This window comes from Myxocyprinus asiaticus, chromosome 16 (assembly GCF_019703515.2).
Source record: "Myxocyprinus asiaticus isolate MX2 ecotype Aquarium Trade chromosome 16, UBuf_Myxa_2, whole genome shotgun sequence".
In the NCBI taxonomy this organism is placed as follows: domain Eukaryota; kingdom Metazoa; phylum Chordata; class Actinopteri; order Cypriniformes; family Catostomidae; genus Myxocyprinus; species Myxocyprinus asiaticus.
Genome location: NC_059359.1, coordinates 33,714,109 through 33,737,394, shown reverse-complemented (window position 1 = coordinate 33,737,394; position 23,286 = coordinate 33,714,109). Strand labels below are relative to the sequence as shown.

Here is a 23,286-nt window from a genome sequence, read left to right as displayed (position 1 = left end):
CTTTGTGTTCATTCTTCCAATTGGCTGGGGTTTATTTTACAAAGTATTTTCTGTTATGTAATTTTGCCTCACAAATTTGTGAGGCAAAATTGAGCAATCCGATGGCAAAGTTGTCGTGGGGGCTCGTGCGCATTCATAGACCTTTAGAGGGATTGTCGCCGGTTGGCGCTGTCGTGCGCGGGGTTAATGCGCACGTTTTTCTTTTTTTCTGTTTGTTTTGTTCGGGGGGAAGTTCGGGGTTTGATTGTTTCACTAATGGGGAATGTGGTCTGTATAACTATGTTTTTGACACACAATTTATTTTTTCTACTATATCAAAATGTCAAATGTTAATATGAGTGTACTATCTCTCCACATGGAATGTGAATGGGTTGGGGCACCCCATAAAAAGAAGGAAGGTTATTTCTTTTCTTAAACGTAAGAAATATGATATAGTGTTTCTTCAAGAAACACATCTCTCCTCGCAGGAAGCTGAAAAATTTGGGAAGATATGGGGTGGACATGTTTTTTTAGCGCTGGCTCAAGTAAGAGCAAGGGAGTCATTATATTGGTAAATAAACATCTACAATTCAAATGTCTCAAACAGACTAAAGATAAATTAGGGAGAGTCATTATTGTTTTAGCTGAAATTCAAGGGCAAAGGTTGATTTTGGTTAATATTTACGCACCTAACACTGATGATCAAGGCTTTTTTATAGATCTTGAAGGGATGTTGCAAGCTGCTGGCACCCCTCATGATATAATATTAGGAGGAGACTTTAATCTTTTGATGGACTCAGTCCTTGATCACAGTGAAGCAAAAGTGTGTAAGCCCCCTAGAGCAACATTGACGCTTCACAGGATGTGTAAAAATCTTGGTCTTACGGATATTTGGAGACTTTTGAACCCATCTAGTAGGGACTATAAATTTTTTTCATCAGTCCATAAGATTTATTCTATAATAGATTTTTTTTTATATATCCAAATCCCTCATTTCATCTGTTGTTGATTGCTCAATTGGAAATATCTTAGTCTCAGATCACGCCCTGGTGAGTTTAGAGGTGATGCCACATATAGAGAAAAATAAATCATATAGTTGGTGCCTTAATGTGTCCCTTTTGCAAAATCCTGATTTCCAACAAATGTTAAAGACTGAAATCAGTGTTTATATGGAGACCAACTGGTCCTCATTATCCTCTGTGGGCGTGGCTTGGGAGGTACTTAAGGTGGTTCTTAGGGGTCGGATCATACAGTATGCCTCATTCACCAACAAATCCAAAGCACAAGAACTTGTGGAGTTGGAAGGAAATATTAAAAGTGCCGAGGCAGAGCTGAAGCGCTGTATGTCATCTGATGGCCTCAGAGAATTGACCCAATTGAAATATAGATATAATACTATTTTGTTGCGGAAAGTGAAGTTTTGGTTATTCAGGGCAAGACAGTCATACTTTGAGTCGGGGACAAAGCAGGAAAACTTTTGGCTAGATATATAAAGCAGAGAGATTCTTTATCTACCATTCCCTCAGTGATATCTGCTGGTGGTGAAATATTTACCTCGGCCATTAATAATGCTTTTAAAAAATTCTACTTTGATCTCTATAGTTCCATGTCTTCGTCTACTGATGAAGATATTAGGAACTTTGTGGAACCATTATATCTCTCTAAACTGACGACTGAGCAAAAAAATTATCTTGATTCTGAGATAACCTTGGAGGAGCTTGATGAGGTAATTATGGCCTTGCCTACAGGCAACTCTGGGGCCTGATGGCTTTTCCTCTGAGTTTTTCAAATCTTATGCTACAGAACTGGCTCCACTTTTGTTAGAAGTTTATTTCGGAATCATTAAAGAATGGAAAGCTTCCTCCAACCATGACGCAAGCCCGGATCAGTCTGATTCTTAAAACGGACAAAGATCCAAGCGAATGTAAAAGTTACCGCCCAATTTCCCTGATCCAGTTAGATGTAAAAATGTTGTCCAAAATTCTGGCTAATCAATTAAGTAAAGTTATGACATCACTTATACATATAGATCAGGTGGGGTTTATTCGAGGCCGTAGCTCTTCTGATAATATTAGGCATCTCATAAATATCATGTGGTCAGTAGCGAATGATCAATCTCCGGTCGCTGCCATCTCACTTGATGCCGAAAAGGCGTTTGATATGGTAGAATGGGATTATCTTTTTAAGATTTTGGAAATGTATGGGTTCGGGAGTATATTTATTGGTTGGATTAAGTTACTTTATAGACACCCTTTAGCAGCGGTACAAACAAACAGGTTAATTTCAGATTATTTTACTCTGGTCTTTCCCCATTATTGTTCTGTCTTGCCCTGGAACCATCAGCAGCCGCGATAAGAAAGGAGGATGATTTTCCAGGGGTGATTGTGGGAGGTGTGGTGCATAAGCTTCTGCTTTACGCAGATTATATTTTATTATTCGTCTCCAACCCTACTAGATCTATGCCTTGCCTCCACAGAATTATTTACTCCTTTTCCAAATTCTCAGGATACAAAGTCAATTGGTCTAAATCCAAAGCTTAAATTTCAATAAGTTACATATGCCGATTGACAAAGGTGGGTTAGGCCTACACAAGATTTTGTTTTATTATTATGCATTCAGTCTTAGACATTTGGCTCATTGGTCGCTTCCACCTGAGAGAGCCCCTCCCTGGTTTTGTATTGAAAAGGAAGTTCTTGCCCCTATCTCGCCACTGCAAAGCCTTTTGATTAAACTAGCTGGAGAGGTTAAGTCGCACCCCGTTATTTTGCATTTGCACTCGATATGAACAAAAGTGTCCAGAGTGTTTAATTCTGATATTTATTTAAACGTAGCCTCGAGCATGAGGCTGAACCCTAAACTATGTATTAATAAGTCCCCTTTATGTTGGTCAGATTGGATTGTGAGGGGGGTTACAACACTTGGTGACCTATATGAGAGTGGAGTATTGAGACCTTTTGAAAATTTGGTTCAAATTTTGGGATTCCCAGATCTCAATTTTATAAGTATTTACAGCTACGCCACCTGCTCTGCACTGTTTTTGGGAGTAGCATGCACCCCCCTAGAGCGGCAGATGGGAGTGGTGATTGCTGCTTTTGGGAAGGGTCATGAGGCATCAGTGTATTAATCCCTGCTAATTCAGAATCTGGGGGACTGAGCTTTAAATTCTCTCAAAAGATTATGGGAGGAAGATTTAAATTTGTTATTGGAGGAGGGAGTGTGGGCTAGGATTCTAAAAAACATCAAGTCTGCATCTAGAGATGCAAGGGTTCGCCTTATGCAATTTAAGATTTTACATAGATTTTATTGGACCCTCTCTAGATTGTATAGGCTTGGTCTTAAGGACACATCCATCTGCTGGCGATGCCATTCTGAAGATGGAGACACCACCCATGTTTTTTGGGGGTGTCGTATGATCCAAGAATGTTGGCTGAAGGCGCAAAGTTTTGTGTGTGATGTGTTGGGCACTCAGGTCTCGTTCTGCCCCAGACTCTGTATTTTGGGAGATGGGGAGGTCATGGATTTGGAGGATAAGTACATGAAGGACTGGGTTTTGACCAGTGTGATGATTGATAGGCAGGTTATTTTGAGGAGTTGGCAGTCGGATGGAGCACCCTCGTTCCCGGAGTGGTGCGCGGAGATGGGGAGGGTGGCTCCCTTCGAGGAGGGGTCGAGCATAAGGATGGGAGTTAGGGATTCTTACAATAAGAAATGGGGCAATTACTTAGCATTTTTGGGGGGATCTCGAGGAATGGTGGTGGAGGGAGTAATTTAGAGTAATTTTTTTTTTTTATACTTGATTATTGTATTTTATTTTATTTTTTGTTGTTGTTTTAGTTTTGTGTTTTTTGTGTGTGTGTGTGTCTATATTCTATTGACCACAGGGGTGTTCGTGGGGGGGTCAGGGTGGGGTGGGAGTTTGGTAGGGGGAGGGGATATAGTGGGGGTTTAATGTTTAAAGTGACTGATTCAATATATATATATGTTGTTGTATTTTTTGTGTTAATTTATGAATCAATACAAATTTTAATAACAAAAAAGTTAATTAGTCTCTGATAAAATGTATAGGCCTACCATGAATGCACTGTAAGTCACTTTGGATAAAAGCATCTGTTAAGTGAATAAATTTAAATTGTAAGCATGTACGGCCATAATCTGTGAAAGCCACATCTCTGTACAGCATTTCATTCATTTAAATGACTTTTTCTCTTTTTCTGATGTAGCACAGCTCACAATATATTTAGGTCTGGGACTGAAAAGGCAAAGATGAAGATAAGTGCTGGCGAGTGCACAGGTGAGCACAGGCATGAGAAGTGGACTTGCATTGGGAAGGCTTATATGATACACCTGAAAGATATGATTTGAGAGCATCCTCTTTTGCACAGGTGCAATTGGGAGCTGATCAAAGAAGAGAAGCACAAAAAACAAAACAGAAAGTGGAGGAGATCAAAACAGAAGGAAAGGAGAAGGTGTGTGTTGTGTTCATGATGATACAGTGAGAAGAGAGGAGCAGAGCAAAAAAGGAGTGTCAGATAAGCAGAATGTGAGAACATGTGAAAGACTGTGTTTTAGATAGAAGGCTACATTAAGAGCGAGGGATGCTGATAAGACGAGAGCAAAGGCACACAGCAGGAGGGAAGGAGGGACTGATTATGTACTCTGAAGATATTGATTATATATATTAGTGCTTGTTTGTTATACAATGTATAAGACCTAGGTTATATACACAATAAAAACAATGTCAGAGATGTCTTAAAAACATTACTGAAATTAAAAATATTGTCAACTATTGTCAAAACCTACACAAAACTAATCTACTTTTTGTGTTACCAACACTGATACTATACATCTTGCAGAACACATTATACTGTGTTAAACAGAGGTATACCAACCTTTCTTCCCATTGTTATTTCAATAATGCAATTATAAAACTGAAATTGCTCATATTGAATTGATACTAATTTAAATAACTACATGGAACTTACATCAAATCGAATATACAGCCTATCGCCCCCTAACTACTTTCACACATCCTTTGATGCACTAAACTTCTTGCCTGAAGCCGTATTGCATTAAAGGGGTTAATGGTTAACACATTTTTATCAGAGTTACTGCTGAGTTTACTTCCAGTTTACACAGTATAGGGTCACTGGACAAACTGATCTCTGCAAAAGAATGCCAAAAGAGTGAAATGGCCAGAAGTTCAACATCAGATAACCCAATACACCAGTTGTCAATTAAAGCAATAAATTAATAAGGCCCTAAAGAGACCTTTTGTGTTGCACAAGATCCTTGTAAGACACTCTTGTGGGACTTTAGCCTAATTCTAGTGACTAAAATATGCTGTTCTCTGTCCTTCTTGCTCAATGAGTATCACTTTCCTTTTTCTCTCTTCTATTTTCTTGACGTTTCTTTTTCCTCTGCTCTCTGAGAAACAGTTACATCTCTGTTCTCTAAAAGCTGATAATATTGAACCAGTATCAACATTGTATTCTAACATAATTATGGAAATTTTATTTTAGATTACACAGTTTTTTATTTTATTCAAATCTTTTAACAGTTTGAATACACTTAGACTAAAAAATCACTTTAAAACACTAAAATGTCAACTCTGAATTTGTGTTCCACAAATGAAATGAAAATGAATTTTTTATTTGGGTAGTTGACATGATGCGTCAAGCAGGTACAGCAATGACTTGCAGTGTGACATATTATTCTCCATTCAAAATAATTTTAAACATTTATTTTTTTTCTAATTCTTGCATAGCATTATGCATCGTTTTTATGATCTCATTTTGATATACTACATGGAATGTAACTAATTAATTTGTTACACCACTATGTATATATGTAAACTGGAAAAACAGCTAAAAGGTGAATATGGTGAACAATTACAGCATCTAAAATGATACACTTTCCCTTAAACAGGGTTGGGGAGTAACGGAATACATGTAACGGGATTATGTATTTAAAATACAAAATATAAGTAACTATATTCCACTACAGTTAAAATTTAAATCATTGGTATTTAGAATACAGTTACATTCAAAAAGTATTTTGATTACTGAAGAGATTACGTTGCATTTTATTGTAATTTGTTTAATTTAATGTTTAGATTATTCAGTTGGAAAACATTTATCCATATTAATGATGCAATCTGAGAAGCTTTTGAACAGCAGTGAAACACTTCCTTATGATGTGTTACATTCATACATGTTTATATTGTTGTGAGTGAAAAGGTGGATATGACGTCATTGAGAAACTTTCCCTTGGGAGCTTAGAGGAGCTACATCGTGTTTCTACAGCTTAACAAAAAACAATTACAAACGCTTTGACAGATGAAACATAAATCCAATAAATACATGATTAAATGTCTTGTCAATGTTTTTTATTCGGTTAGGGTATTTTTACAAGAAATGCTAACCAATGTAGCCTTTAACATCATATAGAAAGCTACAAATTCTATATTTTCTGCCTCATTCTATAAACAGAATCCACATATTATCAGAAAAGGATGTCATTGTGTACACTCTGTGGGGTTTTGAAGTTTGGAGTAGTTATCCTAGTGTAAATTGTCATGTGAACATTTAGATTTATGTTACGCTAAAATGCTATTTCTTGCCTATATATGCATCTGTTACCAGGCACAATTATATTTTATAATGAATTCTACAAAGAAAATACATATTGGAGCATAACTTTTTTTTTCTCTGGTAAGACCTTTGATATTAGAGCAAAGATGTATTGCAAGAATCTTATTCTAAATGAAATTTTAAATATTGTTTTCTGTAAAAATATGTAAAATCCTTAAAACAAGATCAATTTAATTGAGAAGCTAAACTATTTAGGCTTTTTTCAGATTTTATATATATATATATATATATATATATATATATATATATATATATATATATATATATATATATATACACAAGTACATTTTCTTTATTTTTTGTACAAGTGAAATTTTTTTGCCAGTACAGAAGTAATCAAAAGTATTTCGATTATGTTAATGACCTTGAGTAATCTAATCTCTTGAGTAAATGTTACAAATTACATTTTAAAGCATGTACTCTGTAATCAGTAGCCAAAAACTTTTTTTAAAATAACCTTCCCATCCCTTCCCACAAACATATACACAAATTAGCCACAACATTAAAACCACTTTCCTAATATTGTGTAGGTCCCCCTTATGCTGCCAAAACAGTGCCAACCCACATCTCAGAATAGCATTCTGAGGTTATATTCTTCTCACCACAATTGTACAGAGCGGTTATCTGAGTTATCGTAGACTTTGTCAGTTCAAACCAGTCTGGCCATTCCCTGTTGACCTCTCTCATCAACAAGGCATTTTCATCCGCAGAACTGCTGCTCACTGGATGTTTTCTGTTTTTGGCACCATTCGGAGTTAACGTTAGATACTGTTGTGCGTGAAAATCCCAGGAGATCAGCAGTTACAGAAATACTCAAGCCAGCCCATCTGGCACCAACAATCATGCCACGGTCGAAATCACTGAGATCACATTTTTTCCCCATTCTGATGGTTGATGTGAACATTAACTGAAGCTCCTGACCCATATCTGAATGATTTTATGCACTCCACTGCTGCCACATGATTGGCTGATTAGATAATCGCAAGGATGATTGTTGGTGCCAGATGGGCTGGTTTGAGTATTTCTGTAATGGGGGGGGGGGGGGGGTTGGTGGTCCTTTTCTGCATAACGCTGCCCCCTTCCGCATATCGTGGCGCCATTTTGTGGCGCATGCGGTGGCCCATGCGACCAGTCCACTACTGGAAGAATGGCATCTCAGAATATTATTATAAAATGCTGGTTGGTGCTGTTTTGACGGTACAAGGGGGACCTACACAATATTAGGCAGGTGGTTTTAATGTTGTGGCTGATCTGTGTATAAATTTTATCCTAAAATCATGTCCATGTTATATAGCCACTATTCATTTCAACTTTATAATCACAAGCATTATAAATTTGACACAAAGCAATGTTTTGATTTTGATTGCCATCCCACTTTACAATGAGAATGATTGAAAGTCACAAAGTGACACTGCACAATGTTTAACACATACTAGGCAACACTGTGCACAAATACACTGTAATAAATGCATACTGCTGGGACTGGATAAGAAGGAGAAGTCATGCCAGATTTGTAGTGTCGCTGACACGCGTGGCATTGGCACAAGCGCTGTGGGTTAGTACAGGACTGCTGGTAGACAGGCACCGCTGTCACGTAAGGGGTGTATTTTTAGGCTGCCACTGGTCTTATTTGTGCGTGTTCAATAAGCACATAAGCACATCTAATCTGATCATTTTGCTAATGTTGCATTGAGGTATGGTAATGGGTTACTTACTGACACCCTTACCTCTTATTGTCTGAGAGTTGTCTTGGCTCGGGTCCGGTGATTGGGGTTCGTCATTTTCCATTACTTTCCTGTCAAAACTCTCTGCGCCAACACACGTCGTCCCTCTTTACCTTGTTGTTTACTTGTGAGAAATGCTGCTTTATATCACTTATTACATAACAAATAACTAAACTTATATTTTAAAAATACAGAAAACCACAGTAAAAGATTGAAACACCTGACACTTTAACGACCAGGACGCCGCAAACTTTTTAACAAGCACATCGCCATTTTTTACATTTCCCTAAAAGTTGGTGCTTTTGGTCAATAAACAAATAATGTTTATGTCAACGCGCTCCTCCGCTTCCCTTCTGCAGTAGCTTGAATGCAACTAATTTGCCTAACAGTCATTTCAAAAGAAAAGAAAAGCCGCTGACCGGTCCCGGAGTGAGAGAAAGAGAGGAACGGGCACTTTGGCTAAATTGACTGAGTGGCCTCTGACGCGCGCACTGTGTCCGAGCTCGCGCTGTCTCGAGCCAGTACAGTGTTATATCATCAATCATTATGTAAGAGGCGCGAGAAGCGCGAGAGTAATTCTTTTAACCGGAGAGTGAAGAGTAGTGAGACATTTTTTTAGCCTTTTTGTCAAGTCCAATTTAATTTTGTATATATGTATTTTTCATTATCAACAAAGGACCACTTTTTTTGCTGGTAGTACAATTTTGTATCCACGCTGTTTATTTTCTATTCCAAACTACAACTAATAAAATAATAAACTTGTAATACAGTAATTTAATGTAACTCTACATACTCTTTCACAGTGATATTTAATGTTTATTTTTATTTTTCCTTTATAAAGAGGCTGCAGGAAGAGAGTTGAATTGTGGACACTAGGCTACAATGCCAATAATCGGTCAGTGCTGTTATGTAATGTGAATTTAGCAGTGAACTGTCACTGGATGACATGAGAGGACTATGTCAGTGTATCCACACACTTTCTTGTATTCAACTGTCTACATACTGTAATTAACAAATAAATATTGTTGGTTTTCACGTACGCCCTAATCCTTTCACAAATCCTGTATGCACTTTTCCTAACCATTCCCTGATAGCACACGTACATCACCCAGAAATCTATTTGATGTCCATTTACATCTGGAATACGTATTTTTTACATTGTTTGTTCATCTGCAATACGTCTGTAAGTTGTACACTCACTTACACAACAATCATGCCACGGTCGAAATCACTGAGATAATTTTTTTCCCCCCATTCTGATGGTTGATGTGAACATTAATTGAAGTTCCTGACCCGTATCAGCATGATTTTATGTACTGCACTGCTGCCAAATGATTGACTGATTAGATAATCGCTTGAATAAGTAGTTGTACTTGTTTTCCTAATAAAGTGCTCAGTGAGTATATGTCAGTAAGTATGTCTCAGATGTCAGTAAGACATTCAGCAGATTTCTTTGAGACATTTATGATTTTGAATGTTTGTAAATCCGATCTTTTTAAGATGTTTAGCAGATGTTAATTAGATTGTGAAGCTTTCCAGATGTAAGATCTAAAATAGGCATCTCGGAGATGTACGTGTGCTATCTGAGTCAGATTTGCAAATATTCTAAAACATAAACGTCTCAAAGACATCTGTTGAATTTCTATTCAAAATCCAAGACATACCTACTGACATACGTCTAAAGCAAACAATGTAAAAATATGCCTTCCAGATTTAAACACACACGTGTGCTATCAGGGTGTAACGTGTGCTGGAACTGCTGACAATGACGAAGATGTGAAGATGAAGATGAGAACCCAAGTGCAGTTTATTTACAAAAGTGAATCCAAAAACCCTAACCATAAACGTGATCTAACAAAAACATGAACTTGACATAAACTAGACTTGACTATGACTTGACAATATTCACATTCAATACTTGACCACCAGACAATGAAAACATGAGGGTTTAAATACAAGACATGGGAGAACATAAACCAATGAACAAACAGAACTCATAACAAGCTAATTAAACAATAAACCAATAAAAACATGACACATGAACATGGAGGGAAAACAGAAATCACATGACAAGGGAAACAGGAACACATGACATGAAACAGGAACTAGAATTTCAAAATAAAAGACATGAATCAACAAAATACACCCGACATATCCCCCCCACTAAGGGGTGGCTCCTGACACCCCAACACATAAACAAAACATGTAAAACATGACATAAATTCAAAGGGAGCTGGGGGGGGGGCGTCTTGAGGTGTGGGGCGTGGCATAGCGAGAAAGGGCGAGGGGCATGGGACCAAGGCAAAGTCCGTGGGGGGTGGAGCCATGAGAGGCTCAAGGGGCGGAGCCATGGAAGGCGGAGCCGTGAGAGGCTCGAGGGGTGGAGCCATGGAACGTGGTGCCCGGAGAGTAGCCAAAGCCTCGAAGGGCCAGGGTGGAGCCGATGGCAGGGAGGACCAAGGCGGTGCTGGAGGCTCGGAGGAGCAAGGCGGAGCTGAGGGATCGGAAGACTGAGGTGGAGCCGGTGGGACTGAGGACCAAGGTGGAGCCGTAGGGAAGGAGGTCCCCGGTGAAGCTGACAGATCAGAGGGACGAGGCGCAGCCAGAGGATCGGAGAGCCAAAGCAGAGCCAGGTGACCGACAGACCAAGGAGGAGCCGGAGGGACGAGGGACCCCGGCACAGCCGACAGGCTGAAGGACCGTAGTGGAGCCGAGGGAACGCCGAGCTGAGGCAATGTCGAGGGACCGACAGGCCAAGGCGAAGTCCAGGGCTCAGAGGGTCCAGGCGGGATCGGAGGGCCGAAAGTTCCCCTTGCCTGCTCAGGAGAACTAAGGGTGGGTATAAGGGTAGGAACCATCTCCAGGTCCCACTGCTCAGGTATGGCTGTGACGTGGCATGGAGCAGGCTGAGGCGTTGCGGTGATGTGGCATGGGGCAGGCTGAGGCGTTGCTGTGACGTGGCATGGGACAGGCTGAGGCGTTGCTGTGACGTGGAACTCTGGCTCGGCGGCGGCCATGACGTGGAACTCTGGCTCGGCGGCGGCCATGACGTGGAACTCTGGCTCGGCATCCGCCTCCCCTACAGTGAACGGGGAACCAATGAACCGTAGGGCGAGGTCGATATATTGAGCCAGGCTGAGGGAACTGCGACCACCAGGCATCAAAAAAGAAATGGACTCATTTAGTCCAAATCTAAAACAGTCTTTGAGGGCAACCTCATTAAAGTCTACCTGGCTGGCTAGACCGCAGAAGTCCTCAACATAGTCCTCCAGGGGACGATTCCCCTGACGTAGGCGCAGAAGTAAAACCGCTGGGTTCATGGTTGGTCTAGTATTCTGTAACGTGTGCTGGAACTGCTGACAATGATGGCAATGACGAAGACGTGAAGATGAAGATGAGAACCCAAGTGCAGTTTATTTACAAAAGTGAATCCAAAAACCCTAACCATAAACGTGATCTAACAAAAACATAAACTTGACATAAACTTGACAACATTCAATACTTGACCACCAGACAATGAAAACATGAGGGCTTAAATACAAGACATGGGAGAACATAAACCAATGAACAAACAGAACTCATAACAAGCTAATTAAACAATAAATCAATGAAAACATGACACATGAACATGGAGGGAAAACAGAAATCACATGACAAGGGAAACAGGAACACATGACATGAAACAGGAACTAGAATTTCAAAATAAAAGACATGAATCAACAAAATACACCTGACACAGGAGATCTTTTTAAGATGTTTAGCAGATGTTATTAGATTGTGATGCTTTCCAAATGTAAAGACATAAAACAGACATCTCAGAGATGTACGTGTGCTATCTGGGTTAGGTCTTAAGAGGAAATAATCATCTCACATTTCTAACATAAACAGATAAATACTAAATAAACAGAATGCTAAAGACTGACGAACAACACAGCTTACATCTATTCAGTACTGGATCGCTCATGTTATTTATAAACATTAATAAATTAATGGCAGCTTAAAATAATGTTGGTGCATTTCTTTACATTAATTAATAACAGTTAGCTATAATTATTAACAGTATAAGAGGCCAATGCATCTCAAATAAGTAGGCTAATGTTAAAAGGCTTTGACTTTAACTCTTTGACATGTAGGCTGTGAAAATCTTTCAACTACTGCCAGTGAAATTTATCTCAGTCAAGGCAATAGTGATATGAGGGAAATGGCATTTTGGGTTTGAACGTCAACACCACGCATGGAAAATTTCTCTCCACAGAGCTTCGCTTCAGTGTTCCCACAGAAGCCATCATGTGAAGCCCACTTGACCAGAGTACATTTGGCCCTCTCCAGAATTAGAAACCCACCTCTGACTGTGCCCTACATACATGACATGTGAGGGGCCTGTGGGAGACTACAGGGGCCACCACAGAAATACAGAGAGACCGGTTAAGATGTTTCTTACTCTATCAGAGATAAGAGAGTTCGCTAATTTGCAGAAGATTTGTATAAGATGTGTGCATAAGTATAGGAGCATGCATGTAGTGCAAAAATTCATATGAAGTTACATCATACTGCAAGACAGCATTGACACACAGATGCTCAATTCAAAGACTACACATATGAATGTACACCCCTCTGATGTGCACAATGTGTCATTCATTACCGTAACACTGTGGTGTCATTAAATCAACTTTACTGGAATATATGTAGTAATGTGGAATGGATTTAATGCATGCACACAATATGGATACAGTGGACAGCCATCCACCTTCAGTCTTGCTAAAAAGAATGAGGTTCACAGCATAAAGAGAAATGGACATAGCATAAAGGAGGTGATGAGGTGATTATGTTTTTGTGTATTTTGGAAAAGACAGCTGGACCACACAAACTCATGATGCTGGAAAAGTCTGATTTAAACCAATAGAAAGTGGTACATATCCCACTTAAAACAAGATCAATTAGCTTCAGTTTGAAATGACAGCACTGAAATTATTTTTTTTGTTTTGTTTTGTTTTTAATAGAAAATGCATTTAAAATAGTAATGCTTACATTACAATTTGTAACATTGTTCACATGACATTTAAAATGTAGTCCATATCAGATAGTCTGAACAGTCAAGACCCCTAAACTGACTAGCATGCATGTAACAAACCCTGCCACGTTCATCATTATAATCTGTATAATCTAATCATAATTAAAATTGTAAAAAGTCATATTTGTAACGTGGATAGGACACTTAATGCCTATATCTAATAATACCATAGCCTATATCAGCAAGTGATGGAGAAAGACTTGAAATGTAGGCTATTTATTTTGTATTTTTAAGTCATTTGCAGCCTCTGAAATGTAATTACCATCGAACCTCAAGAATGTATAATATGAATTATAATATTAGAAGAGTTGTTATCTCTATAATTATTTCTTATTATGGCTTTTATTTGCGTTTTGATACAGTTTGAGAAATAGCCTATATACTGTGTTTTCTGTGCGAGTAAGTAAAGGGCACTGTTACATAAATCTACCTCTGTATCTTTTCATGTGCATATTTTACCACATGAAATCCAAACAAGTGCACCAAGGTGAGGCTGGACATGACCTTGACTGAGTCTCGAGATGGTGGGATACGAACAACTGCTCACAGGCTGACAACTGGAGGGAGTGTGTAATGAAATGGCCATGGAGACGGTGTTTGGATCCATGTGCTAGAAGTTCCCTATCTGTCACTCACTCGAAGTTGTGTCAATGTAGTGACACTTGGGGTCACTGTTGGGAGCCCCAAACACCTCTGCTTTTTGAAAAAAGGCCAATGGGAATTGGCAAGTGGAATTTGCATGCCACTCCCCCAACATACAGGTATAAAAGGAGCTGGTATGCAACCACTCATTCAGATTTTCTCTTCGGAACCGAACGGTCGATGTTCACTGAGCTGACTGTTCATTCACCCCTGCTGGATCTGACGGCGCATTTCAGCGGCTTCTCCCTCCTCTGCACTGATGCACTGCAGAGAACGCCCCTGGGTGCTTCGGCAGAATAACAAAAACAGCATATTCAAAAAAAGAGAATATTTTCAATTTAAAAGAGCGGCACACATGGTACGTCTTTTTAAAGATGTTTCCGTTTGTGTTATTCCTGGTTGCGGATGTTATCTCTCTGCTTCTGACGGACATGATCACTGTCTTACGTGTCTGGGCACTGCCCACGCGGAGACATCGTTCGTGGATGGGTCTTGTCCTCATTGCGAGAACATGACCATGGCAACGTTGCGGTCGCGGCTTGCATTCATAAGAAAGCAAGCCACCCCAGCAGCTCCCCGCCTCGGTCCTTCTACCTACAGGTATGAGGCCGTGCCAGTTTGCACTGCAGGCGATTTGGGGACATCAATGGGACCACCTCTGTCGGGTATCCCCCCACGGACCTCCCATTCCCCAGCACGCTTGCTTGCCCCAGTCGAGCACTTGGACGAGACCGCCGGCTCGTCTCAGGGCGAGTTCAATCTCTTGTTCGGAGCCCGGGAAGACAATGACATATCGAGCGCAGCATCGGAGAGCGGGCTCGTCCAGTCGGACACAGAGGCTTCGGCAGGGCTTCCTCCTTCGGGAATGGTCACCCAGTCTCAGACCGACGGGGAAATGACGGACATACTTTCCCGGGCGGCCGCAAGCGTCGGGCCAGGAACCCTCGCGGCTCGACGATTGGTTCCTGGGCTCAGGGTGACAGCCACGCCCCGCCCCGGTTCCTTTCTTTCCGGAAGTGCATGAGGAGCTGACAAGACCATGGGAGGCACCTTTTACTGCCCAGTCCCGGTCTTTCAGCTCCCCCACTCTCATTACCCTTGATGGTGGAACAGCCAGGGGGTATTCGGTGATTCCCCAGGTGGATAAGGCGCACTTGTGTTCGCAGAGCACCGCCACCTGGCGCGGGCACCCGAAGCTCCCGTCCAGGGCCTGTAGGTTTACATCGTCCCTGACGACTAGGGCCTACGGTGCCGCTGGACAAGCTGCCTCTGCCCTGCACCCATGGCTCTTCTGTAAGTACACCAAGCCAAGGCACTAAAAGAGCTGCACGAGGGTAGTTCTGACCTGGGATTGATGCAGGAACTGTGCTCGGCGACCGACCTCGCTCTCCGGGCGACGAAGGTCATGGCGCGGTCTCTCGGGCAGGCGATGTCCACCCTGGTGGTCCAGGAGCGCCACCTTTGGCTCAACTTGGTTGAGATGCAAGAGGCTGACAAGGCACGGTTCTTTGATGCCCCCATCTCCCAGGTTGGCCTGTTCGGTGACACTGTCGAGGATTCTGCCCAGCAGTTCTCAGTGGTGAAGAAGCAGACGGAGGCCATACAACACATCCTGACCCGGTGTGGCCTAAGACCCCGCACCCCGTCTTCTTGTCACCAAGGGCGTCCTCCTGAAGCAACAATACCAGCTCTGCTGCAGCCCGCCCACGTGGCCCGGCGTGGAGCCCAACACAGGAAGCAGACGCCACCCGTCTCACGGCCGGCCGCTATGAACCCGAGGAAGGCTTCGAAGCGCCCCTGGGTCACCCGTCTCAGGAGGAGACCTGCTTCTCTGGAGCTGGTGAACAGACCACTCCATCCCCCGGTGGAGGGCCGGGAGGAGAATCCTTTATTTAACTTTTTGCCGAATGCCAAAGGCTGCGGTACCCAAAAGTTTGACAAAAGAGTGGTTTTCTCGTTTCCTGGGTCACATGTCCAGTGCGCACGGCCATCGTCACGACCCCCGTCCACCGTCCCATTTTTGCAGGTATGGCGCACCTGCGGCAGACCCCCCGCCCCTGTGCACTCAGCTGTGGCACAAACACGCCCACACGGGATTGGTTCCAGTGAACTACGGGTACGAGATTCCTCCTCCCCCCTCCTCGGCCAATCTTATGGTGGGTGGCAAGAGCCAGGTAAGTGCTTCCATGTTCCCGGACTCAGCATGGCCACGGGGCTCGAGTCCCCTCGACATGGCACCTCGAGCTCCACCCAGCCGCGAGGCCCAACCCGCCAGTACGTCCGACGTGATCATTCCCTTGGTCCCCCTCACCCGGAGTTTGTGCGCGTGGATAGTGCTTTCCAACCCGTCGCGATGGCTGGCCCTGACCATCCGACTCGGCTATGCGATTCAGTTCGAAAAGGCCACCACCCAGGTTCAGCGGCATCCGCTTCACCTCGGTGAAAGGCGAGAACGCCGCTACCTTGCGTGCGGAGATCGCAACCCTTCTGCGCAAGGGTGCGATACAGCCTGTCCCTCCAGGCGAGATGAAGAAAGGGTTCTGGACCAATTCTATGGGGAGCTCCCTTTGAGCCCTTGGAGTCAGCTGAGCTTAAGGCACTCTCTTTGAAGACTGCCCTCCTGACTGAGCTCACTTCCATCAAGAGGGTAGGGGACCTGCAGGTGTTCTCTGTCAGCGAATCATGCCTGGAGTTCGGGTCCGGGTTACTCTCACGTGATCCTGCTATGTGCCCAAGGTTCCCACGACCCCTTTTAGGGATCAAGTGGTGAACCTGCAAGTGCTGCCCCAGGAGGAGGCTGACCCAGCCTTGGCGTTGCTGTGTCCAGTGCAAGCTTTACACATCTATTTGGATCGCACGCAGAACTTAGAAGCTCTGAGCAGCTCTTTGTCTGCTTTGGTGGACAGCAGAAAGGAAGTGCTGTCTCCAAACAGAGGATCGCCCAGTGGGTCATTGACGCCATCGCACTGGCATATTAGGTTCAGGACTTGCCACCGACTGCGGGGTTACGAGCCCACTCTACCAGGAGTGTGGCGGCCTCCTGGGCCCTGACCAGTGGCGCCTCTTTGGCAGACATCTGCAGAGCAGCAGGCTGGGCAGCACCCAACACCTTTGCGAGGTCCTACAATCTCCGGGTTGAGCCGGTCTCGTCCCGTGTATTGGCAGGTACAAGCAGGTAAGTTCCGGGACAGCTGGCCAGGTGTACTGCTTGCACATAGCGCCCTTTCCCTCCCTTGAGGTGAAGACGTGCGCTCTTGACTCCCAGTCGTGTTCACAGAGTGTAATCCCTGGATGATTTTCCTCCTTAGCCCTCTGGTAGTTGAGTTTGCAGAGAAACTCACTGCCGGCCCAGTACGTGCGCTAATGAGGCCCTGTACTGAGGTAGGTGCTTCACATGTGCTGGTTCCCCGAAGGCGACCCCATGTGATATCTTCCGCAAAAACGTTTCCCTGTCAGTAAACTGCGTCTTCCTTGGGCAGAGGACCTCTGCCCCGGTTGCCATGCTTTGTAGAAACTCCTCCCCCTTCGGGTAGGACCTACCATGGGACCTCTCCACATGACATACTTCCGACAAGACTCGGTAAGACCATGTGACGTATTCCACTCAAAATACCCCCCCCCCCTCTCTGCGGTGTCTTCCCCTTGGGAGGGACACCCCCCGATGTAGACACTTATGGCTCCCAGTCGGTTAACAAATTCCACTCTTTTTGGGGAGCAAAAAAAAGAGGAAAAGAGGCCTCGGCTGGGCTAGCCTGTCCCTATTGTTGGGCAGTCGACTTGTTCGTGAAGGACCATTCGACACTCATAAGAGCGTTGGAGAAGGTTACGTTACGGCCTAGTGCGCTGGCTACGAGGCACACAGCGGTCTGCCCTTCTCGCACCACCATTTCACGTAACAGTTCAGATAGTTGTGCCGTTTTATATAGGGACCGCTAGTGTCACTACATCGACACAACGTCAAGTGAGTGACAGATAGGGAACGTCATGGTTACTTTTGTAACCTCCGTTCCCTGATGGAGGGAACGAGATGTTGTGTCCCTCTTGCCACAATGCTGAACTACCCGCTGAAATGGCCAGGACCTGGTCTCGGCTCCTCAGCACAAAACCTGAATGAGTGGTTGCATACCAGCTCCTTTTATACCCGTAGGTCCAGGGGAGTGGCATGCAAATTCCACTCGCCAATTCCCATTGGACTTTTTTCAAAAAGCAGAGGTGTTTGGGGCTCCCAAGAGTGACCCCTAGTGTCACTACATCGACACAACGTGTCGATCCCCGCATCAGGGAACGGAGGTTACGAAAGTAACCATGACGTTTATTATGAACACAAGCAAACAATCCAAATCAGCAGGCAAATAGTGGTAGTCGTAAAGCAAGCAGTATAATCCAATAAACCAAAAAGACAGTCCAACAAGGAAAACAAAACAAAGGGGTATCCAAAAGGCAGTAATTCCAGGAAAACAGGCAATGGTCATAACATGAAAACAATCAGCAAAGCAATGGAAAAACGCTTGGTAAGGCAGGGTAAACTGGCAATACTTCGCAAAGTCAAAATGGAACAGCATGGTATTTATACAGTTTAAACAGGAAGTCACCAAAGAAGAAACGGTACAGAGTAAGTATTCGGGGGAGGGCTCCCTCTGGTGGTTGGTAGGAGGGGTAACAACCTCGGATGTTACAGAACCCCCCCTCTACGAACAACTCCCTGTGTTCTTCTTCTGGGATGTCCCCTTGGTCGTGGTGCTGGATGATTAGGATGGGCATGATGAAATTCTTGGATCAGGGACGGGTCCAATATGTCCTTTGAGGCTACCCATGATCTCTCCTCTGGTCCATAGCCCTCCCAGTCCACCAAGTATTGCATCTGGCTCCCTTGTCATCTTAAGTCCATGATCTCTCTGACCATATATGCTGGGGCTCCATCTACCTCCAATGGAGGTGGAGGCTCAGAATCCATGGTTCCAGAGCCAGACGCCAGGTGGATGGGTTTCAGCAAGGACACATGGAAGGAAGGAGAGATGCGGTAATTAACAGGAAGCTCTAAACAGTAAGTAACTGGGTATATTTGACAGATAATTCTGAAACACCCACATACCTTGGACTGCGCTTCCTGCAGGGTAGACGCAACTTGATATCCCTTGTGGACAACCAGACCCTATGTCCTGGCTGATAGTTGGGATGGTGGCGCCTCCATCGGTCAGCCTGGAAGCATTGTGCACTGACCGCTTGCTGTCCCTGGACATGTGCACTGTCCCACACCCTCTCGCTTCACTTAATCCAATCGTCCACTGCTGGCACCATAGAAGGTTCTCCTGACCAAAGAAATATTGGGGTTGTTTGCCCAGCACGCATTGGAAGGGGGTTAGACCCGTAGAGGTATGAGTGAGGGAATTCTGTGCATATTTGGCCCAGGTCAGGAAATCACTCCACTTCTCCTGTTCATGGCTACAATAACTCAGAAGATATCTGCCTATCTCTTGGTTTAGTCGTTCCACCTGTCCGTTGGCCTGAGGGTGGTAACCAGAGGTGAGACTCACATTGATATCCAGTTGTTTGCAGAAAGCCTGCCAAACTCGGGACGTGAACTGTGGACCTCTGTCAGACACGATGTCCTCTGGTATTCCATGGACCCTAAAGACTTGGTGGAACAAAGCATTAGCGGTTTCCATGGCAGTGGATACCTTGAGAGGGACAAGTCTACATGATTTAGAAAATCGTTATTACCAGAATGGAAGTGTTACCATGGGAGTTTGGCAGGTCTGTGATGAAGTCGATGGACAAGTGGGACCATGGTCTTTGTGGTATTGGCAGTGGTTGTGGTATGCGGCATCGTTCCAAGTAAATTTGTTGGGCTTTCCCTTGAGCAACGACGTGAGTGGGGCTGCAATGATGCTGTAATTCCTAATGAAATGGCGACAGAAGTTGGCGAAGCCCAGAAACCGCTGTAGTTCCTTGATTTTTGAAGGTCGAGGCCATTCTGTGACTGCTGTTATCTTAGAGACATCCATTTCTACACCTTGATGGCTGATATTGTAGCCTAGGAAAGTGGTATGGGAGGTATGGAACTCACATTTTTCTGCCTTGACAAATAGTTGGTGTTCCTGGAGATGTGATAGAACTGTCTTGACCTGCTGGATATGTTGTTCCATGTCTTGTGAGTAGATGAGGATGTTGTCAATGTAAGCCACCACACGATGATTCAGTCTCTGAATATCTCGTTGATAAAAGAATGGAAAACCGAGGGGGCGTTAGCAAGTCCATACGGCATGAACAAATATTCATAGTGCCCTCTGGTGGTGATGAAAGCAGTTTTCCACTCATTCCCTTCTCAGATTCTGACAAGGTTATAAGCACTTCTCAGATCAAGTTTGGTATAGATCTTTGCCTCGCGGAGTTGTTCAAGGGCTGAGGGGATAAGCGGTAATGGGTAACGGTAATTTATGGTGACAGAGTTCAGGCCTCAGTAGTCGATACAGGGACGTAGACCTCCATCCTTCTTCTCTACGAAAAAGAACCCTGCAGCAGCTGGGGAGGTAAAGGGACGGATGTAATCGGAGGCCAGGGCTTCCTCAATGTAATTCTCCATGGCGAGGGTCTCGGGGCGTGACAATGCATATGCCTTGCTTCTCAGTGGGGCTGTATTTGACAGAAGTTCAATGGCGCAGTCCCATGGACGATGAGGAGGAAGTTGTGTAGCTTTGATTTTGCTAAACATCTCACTGAACTCTGCATACTCCTTGGGGATCATGGGCTCCTTCTGTGATTCAGGGCTCTCAATACTGGTGATAAGACAAGGCATGAAAACAGCAACATGGAGACAATGTTTGTGACAAAAATTTGACAATTGCGTAAGCTCACCTTGGTTCCAAGATATCGATGGGTCATGGATGGCCATAGTTATGTATTCAGAAAGATTCGTACCTTCACCCTTGCAGGTCAGTTCCATTCTGAATTTCAGGTTAAGCCCTTCACGGAAAACAGTCTTCAGAGCAACATCATTCCACCCACTCTGAGCCGCTAGTGTCCTGAACAGAACTGCATAATCTGCTGCTGATCAATGACCCTGGCGTAGATGAAGTAGCTGAACAGAGATATCTTGGCTGCCCACTGGATTTGTTGAACAAAGTAATCAAATGAAACCTGGATTTGAGTATCTTTATCCCAAACAGCGGCGGCCCAATCGAGAGCTTTGCCGGTAAGCAGTGACAACAAAAAAGAACATTTCCTGGCATCTTGCTCAAATGATTCAGGCTGATTTGAGAAAAATACCTTGCATTGTTGTAAAAAAAAAAAAAAAACAGCATTTTTCAGCAGAACAATCAAACTTATCAGGTAGAGCAAAGCTTACCGGTTTAGCATGGGGAGCTGGCAGTGAGTGAATGTTTTGTGTCAAACATTCGTTGGCAGCTCGTAGGTTGTTCAGCTGGTCTTGGTAACCCCTTAATACCTCGCACTGGTGCGCAAATGCGGCCTGGAGCTGTGAAACTTCCGCTGGATCCATGTTAGGCAAAGTATTCTGTAATGAACTGGTCATAGAGATGGTGTTAGGATCCATGTGCTGGAAGTTTATTATGAACACAAGCAAACAATCCAAATTGGCAGGCAAATAGAGGTAGTCGTAAAGCAAGCGGTACAATCCAATAAACCAAAAAGACAGTCCAACAAGGCAAACAAAACAAAGGGGTATCCAAAAGGCAGTAAATCCAGAAAAACAGGCAATGGTCATAACATGAAAACAATCAGCAAAGGCAATGGAAAAACACTTGGTAAGGCAGGGTAAACTGGCAATACTTCGCAAAGTCAGAATGGAACAGCATGGTATTTATACAGTTTAAACAGGAAGTCACCAAAGAAGAAATGGTACAGAGTTAGTATTCAGGAGAGGGCTCCCTCTGGTGGTTGGTAGGAGGGGTATCAACCTCGGATGTTACAGAGTGGACCCCATCTGAGGCTGTAGAACAAGCAAATCGTCTCTCAAGTATGGAGATACTGTAGGTCAAGTACAGCATGGGAGAGGTGGTTTTGGTCTCATGACAAGTCGTCCCACTTGGTACAAAGCAACATCAACCCAGCGGTGAAAGCTGGTAGTTGCTGAGGTCTGCCAGCAAGAGGAGACAATGCGAAGTGCAAGGGCAGTCTCACAGGTTAAACAGGGCCAACGGACAACATGGGAAAATGTGGAACACAGCAAACTAACCTGGAAGGATCTGTGGGAGATGGAAGGAGGCATACTGTAATTAGTTTCACCATCAGAGCCACGTTCGATGTGCTTCTCACTCCCATGAACCTAAACCAGTGGAAGGGAGAAGATCCACCATGCCTGCTATGCAAAGAAACGGCAACTCTAAGGCACATCTTTACCGGCTGTAAAACCAGTCTTTCCTAAGGCCGCTATACCTGGAGACACAATCAGGTACTCCAGCACCTGGCAAACATCCTGGAGCAAAGGAGAACTGTTGTCAATGCCCTACCTCCCCAAACAACTGGCTTCTCTAACACCACCGCCTTCGTACCAGCAGGAAAACTGCCAAAGCTTGCATCTACAAGGTATCAAGCCTGTTAGACATAGCCCATGACTGGAAGATGCAGGTGGATTTAGACCAGAAGTTTATCTTTCCGCCAGAGATCATGATAACAAATCTGAGGCCAGACCTGGTCTTGTGGTCTACTTCACAGAGGTCCCTATACATCATAGAGTTAACGGTGCCCTGGGAGGCTACAGTAGGTGAAGCATACGAATGGAAATGGTTGAAATATGAACATATAGAAGAGTGCTACCAGTGGAGTTGGCTGCAGAGGTTTTGTGGCCAGATAAACCACCGGGCTCCTGAAAGAGGTGGGAGTTCGAGGGAGGGCCCTACGGCAAGCCACCAGGTCAATGTCGGAGGCCGCTGAGCATAGTAGTAACTGGCTTTGGCTGAAGAGAAAGGACCTGATTTGGGCTGTAAGGTGACTTATAGGAAGGGGTAAAAGCGGAGGGAGGCACATCTGGGACGCTAGATGGTGCCATTGAGCCCTCTGGAGGTGTTGTGGGCTTATCAGTGAAACACTAGTGAAGTAGGGTTCCCACCTGATAATCCCAATGAAGTGATTACCCCTTACCGCCACTCAAGAAATCAAGAGAATTCTGATTATTTTAAGGGACAATAACAACAAGTCCTATGAGCTCAACTGAGAAATATAGACTATATACTGTGTTTTCTGTGCGAGTATGATGCAAGTA

At 43.9% G+C, this 23,286-nt stretch overlaps 1 protein-coding gene across 1 annotated transcript in view; it reads right to left on the bottom strand.

The window, feature by feature from the left end:
- The window catches only part of LOC127454579 (nuclear receptor ROR-alpha A-like), a 46,793-nt gene extending 37,968 nt beyond the window's left edge, over nt 1-8,825 (bottom strand). The window contains exon 1 of the mRNA XM_051721870.1: nt 8,357-8,825. Within this exon, the coding sequence (XP_051577830.1) occupies nt 8,357-8,417 (61 nt within the window). The 5' untranslated portion in view covers nt 8,418-8,825. The remainder of the gene's footprint in view (nt 1-8,356) is intronic.
- Nucleotides 8,826-23,286: the final 14,461 nt, after the last annotated feature.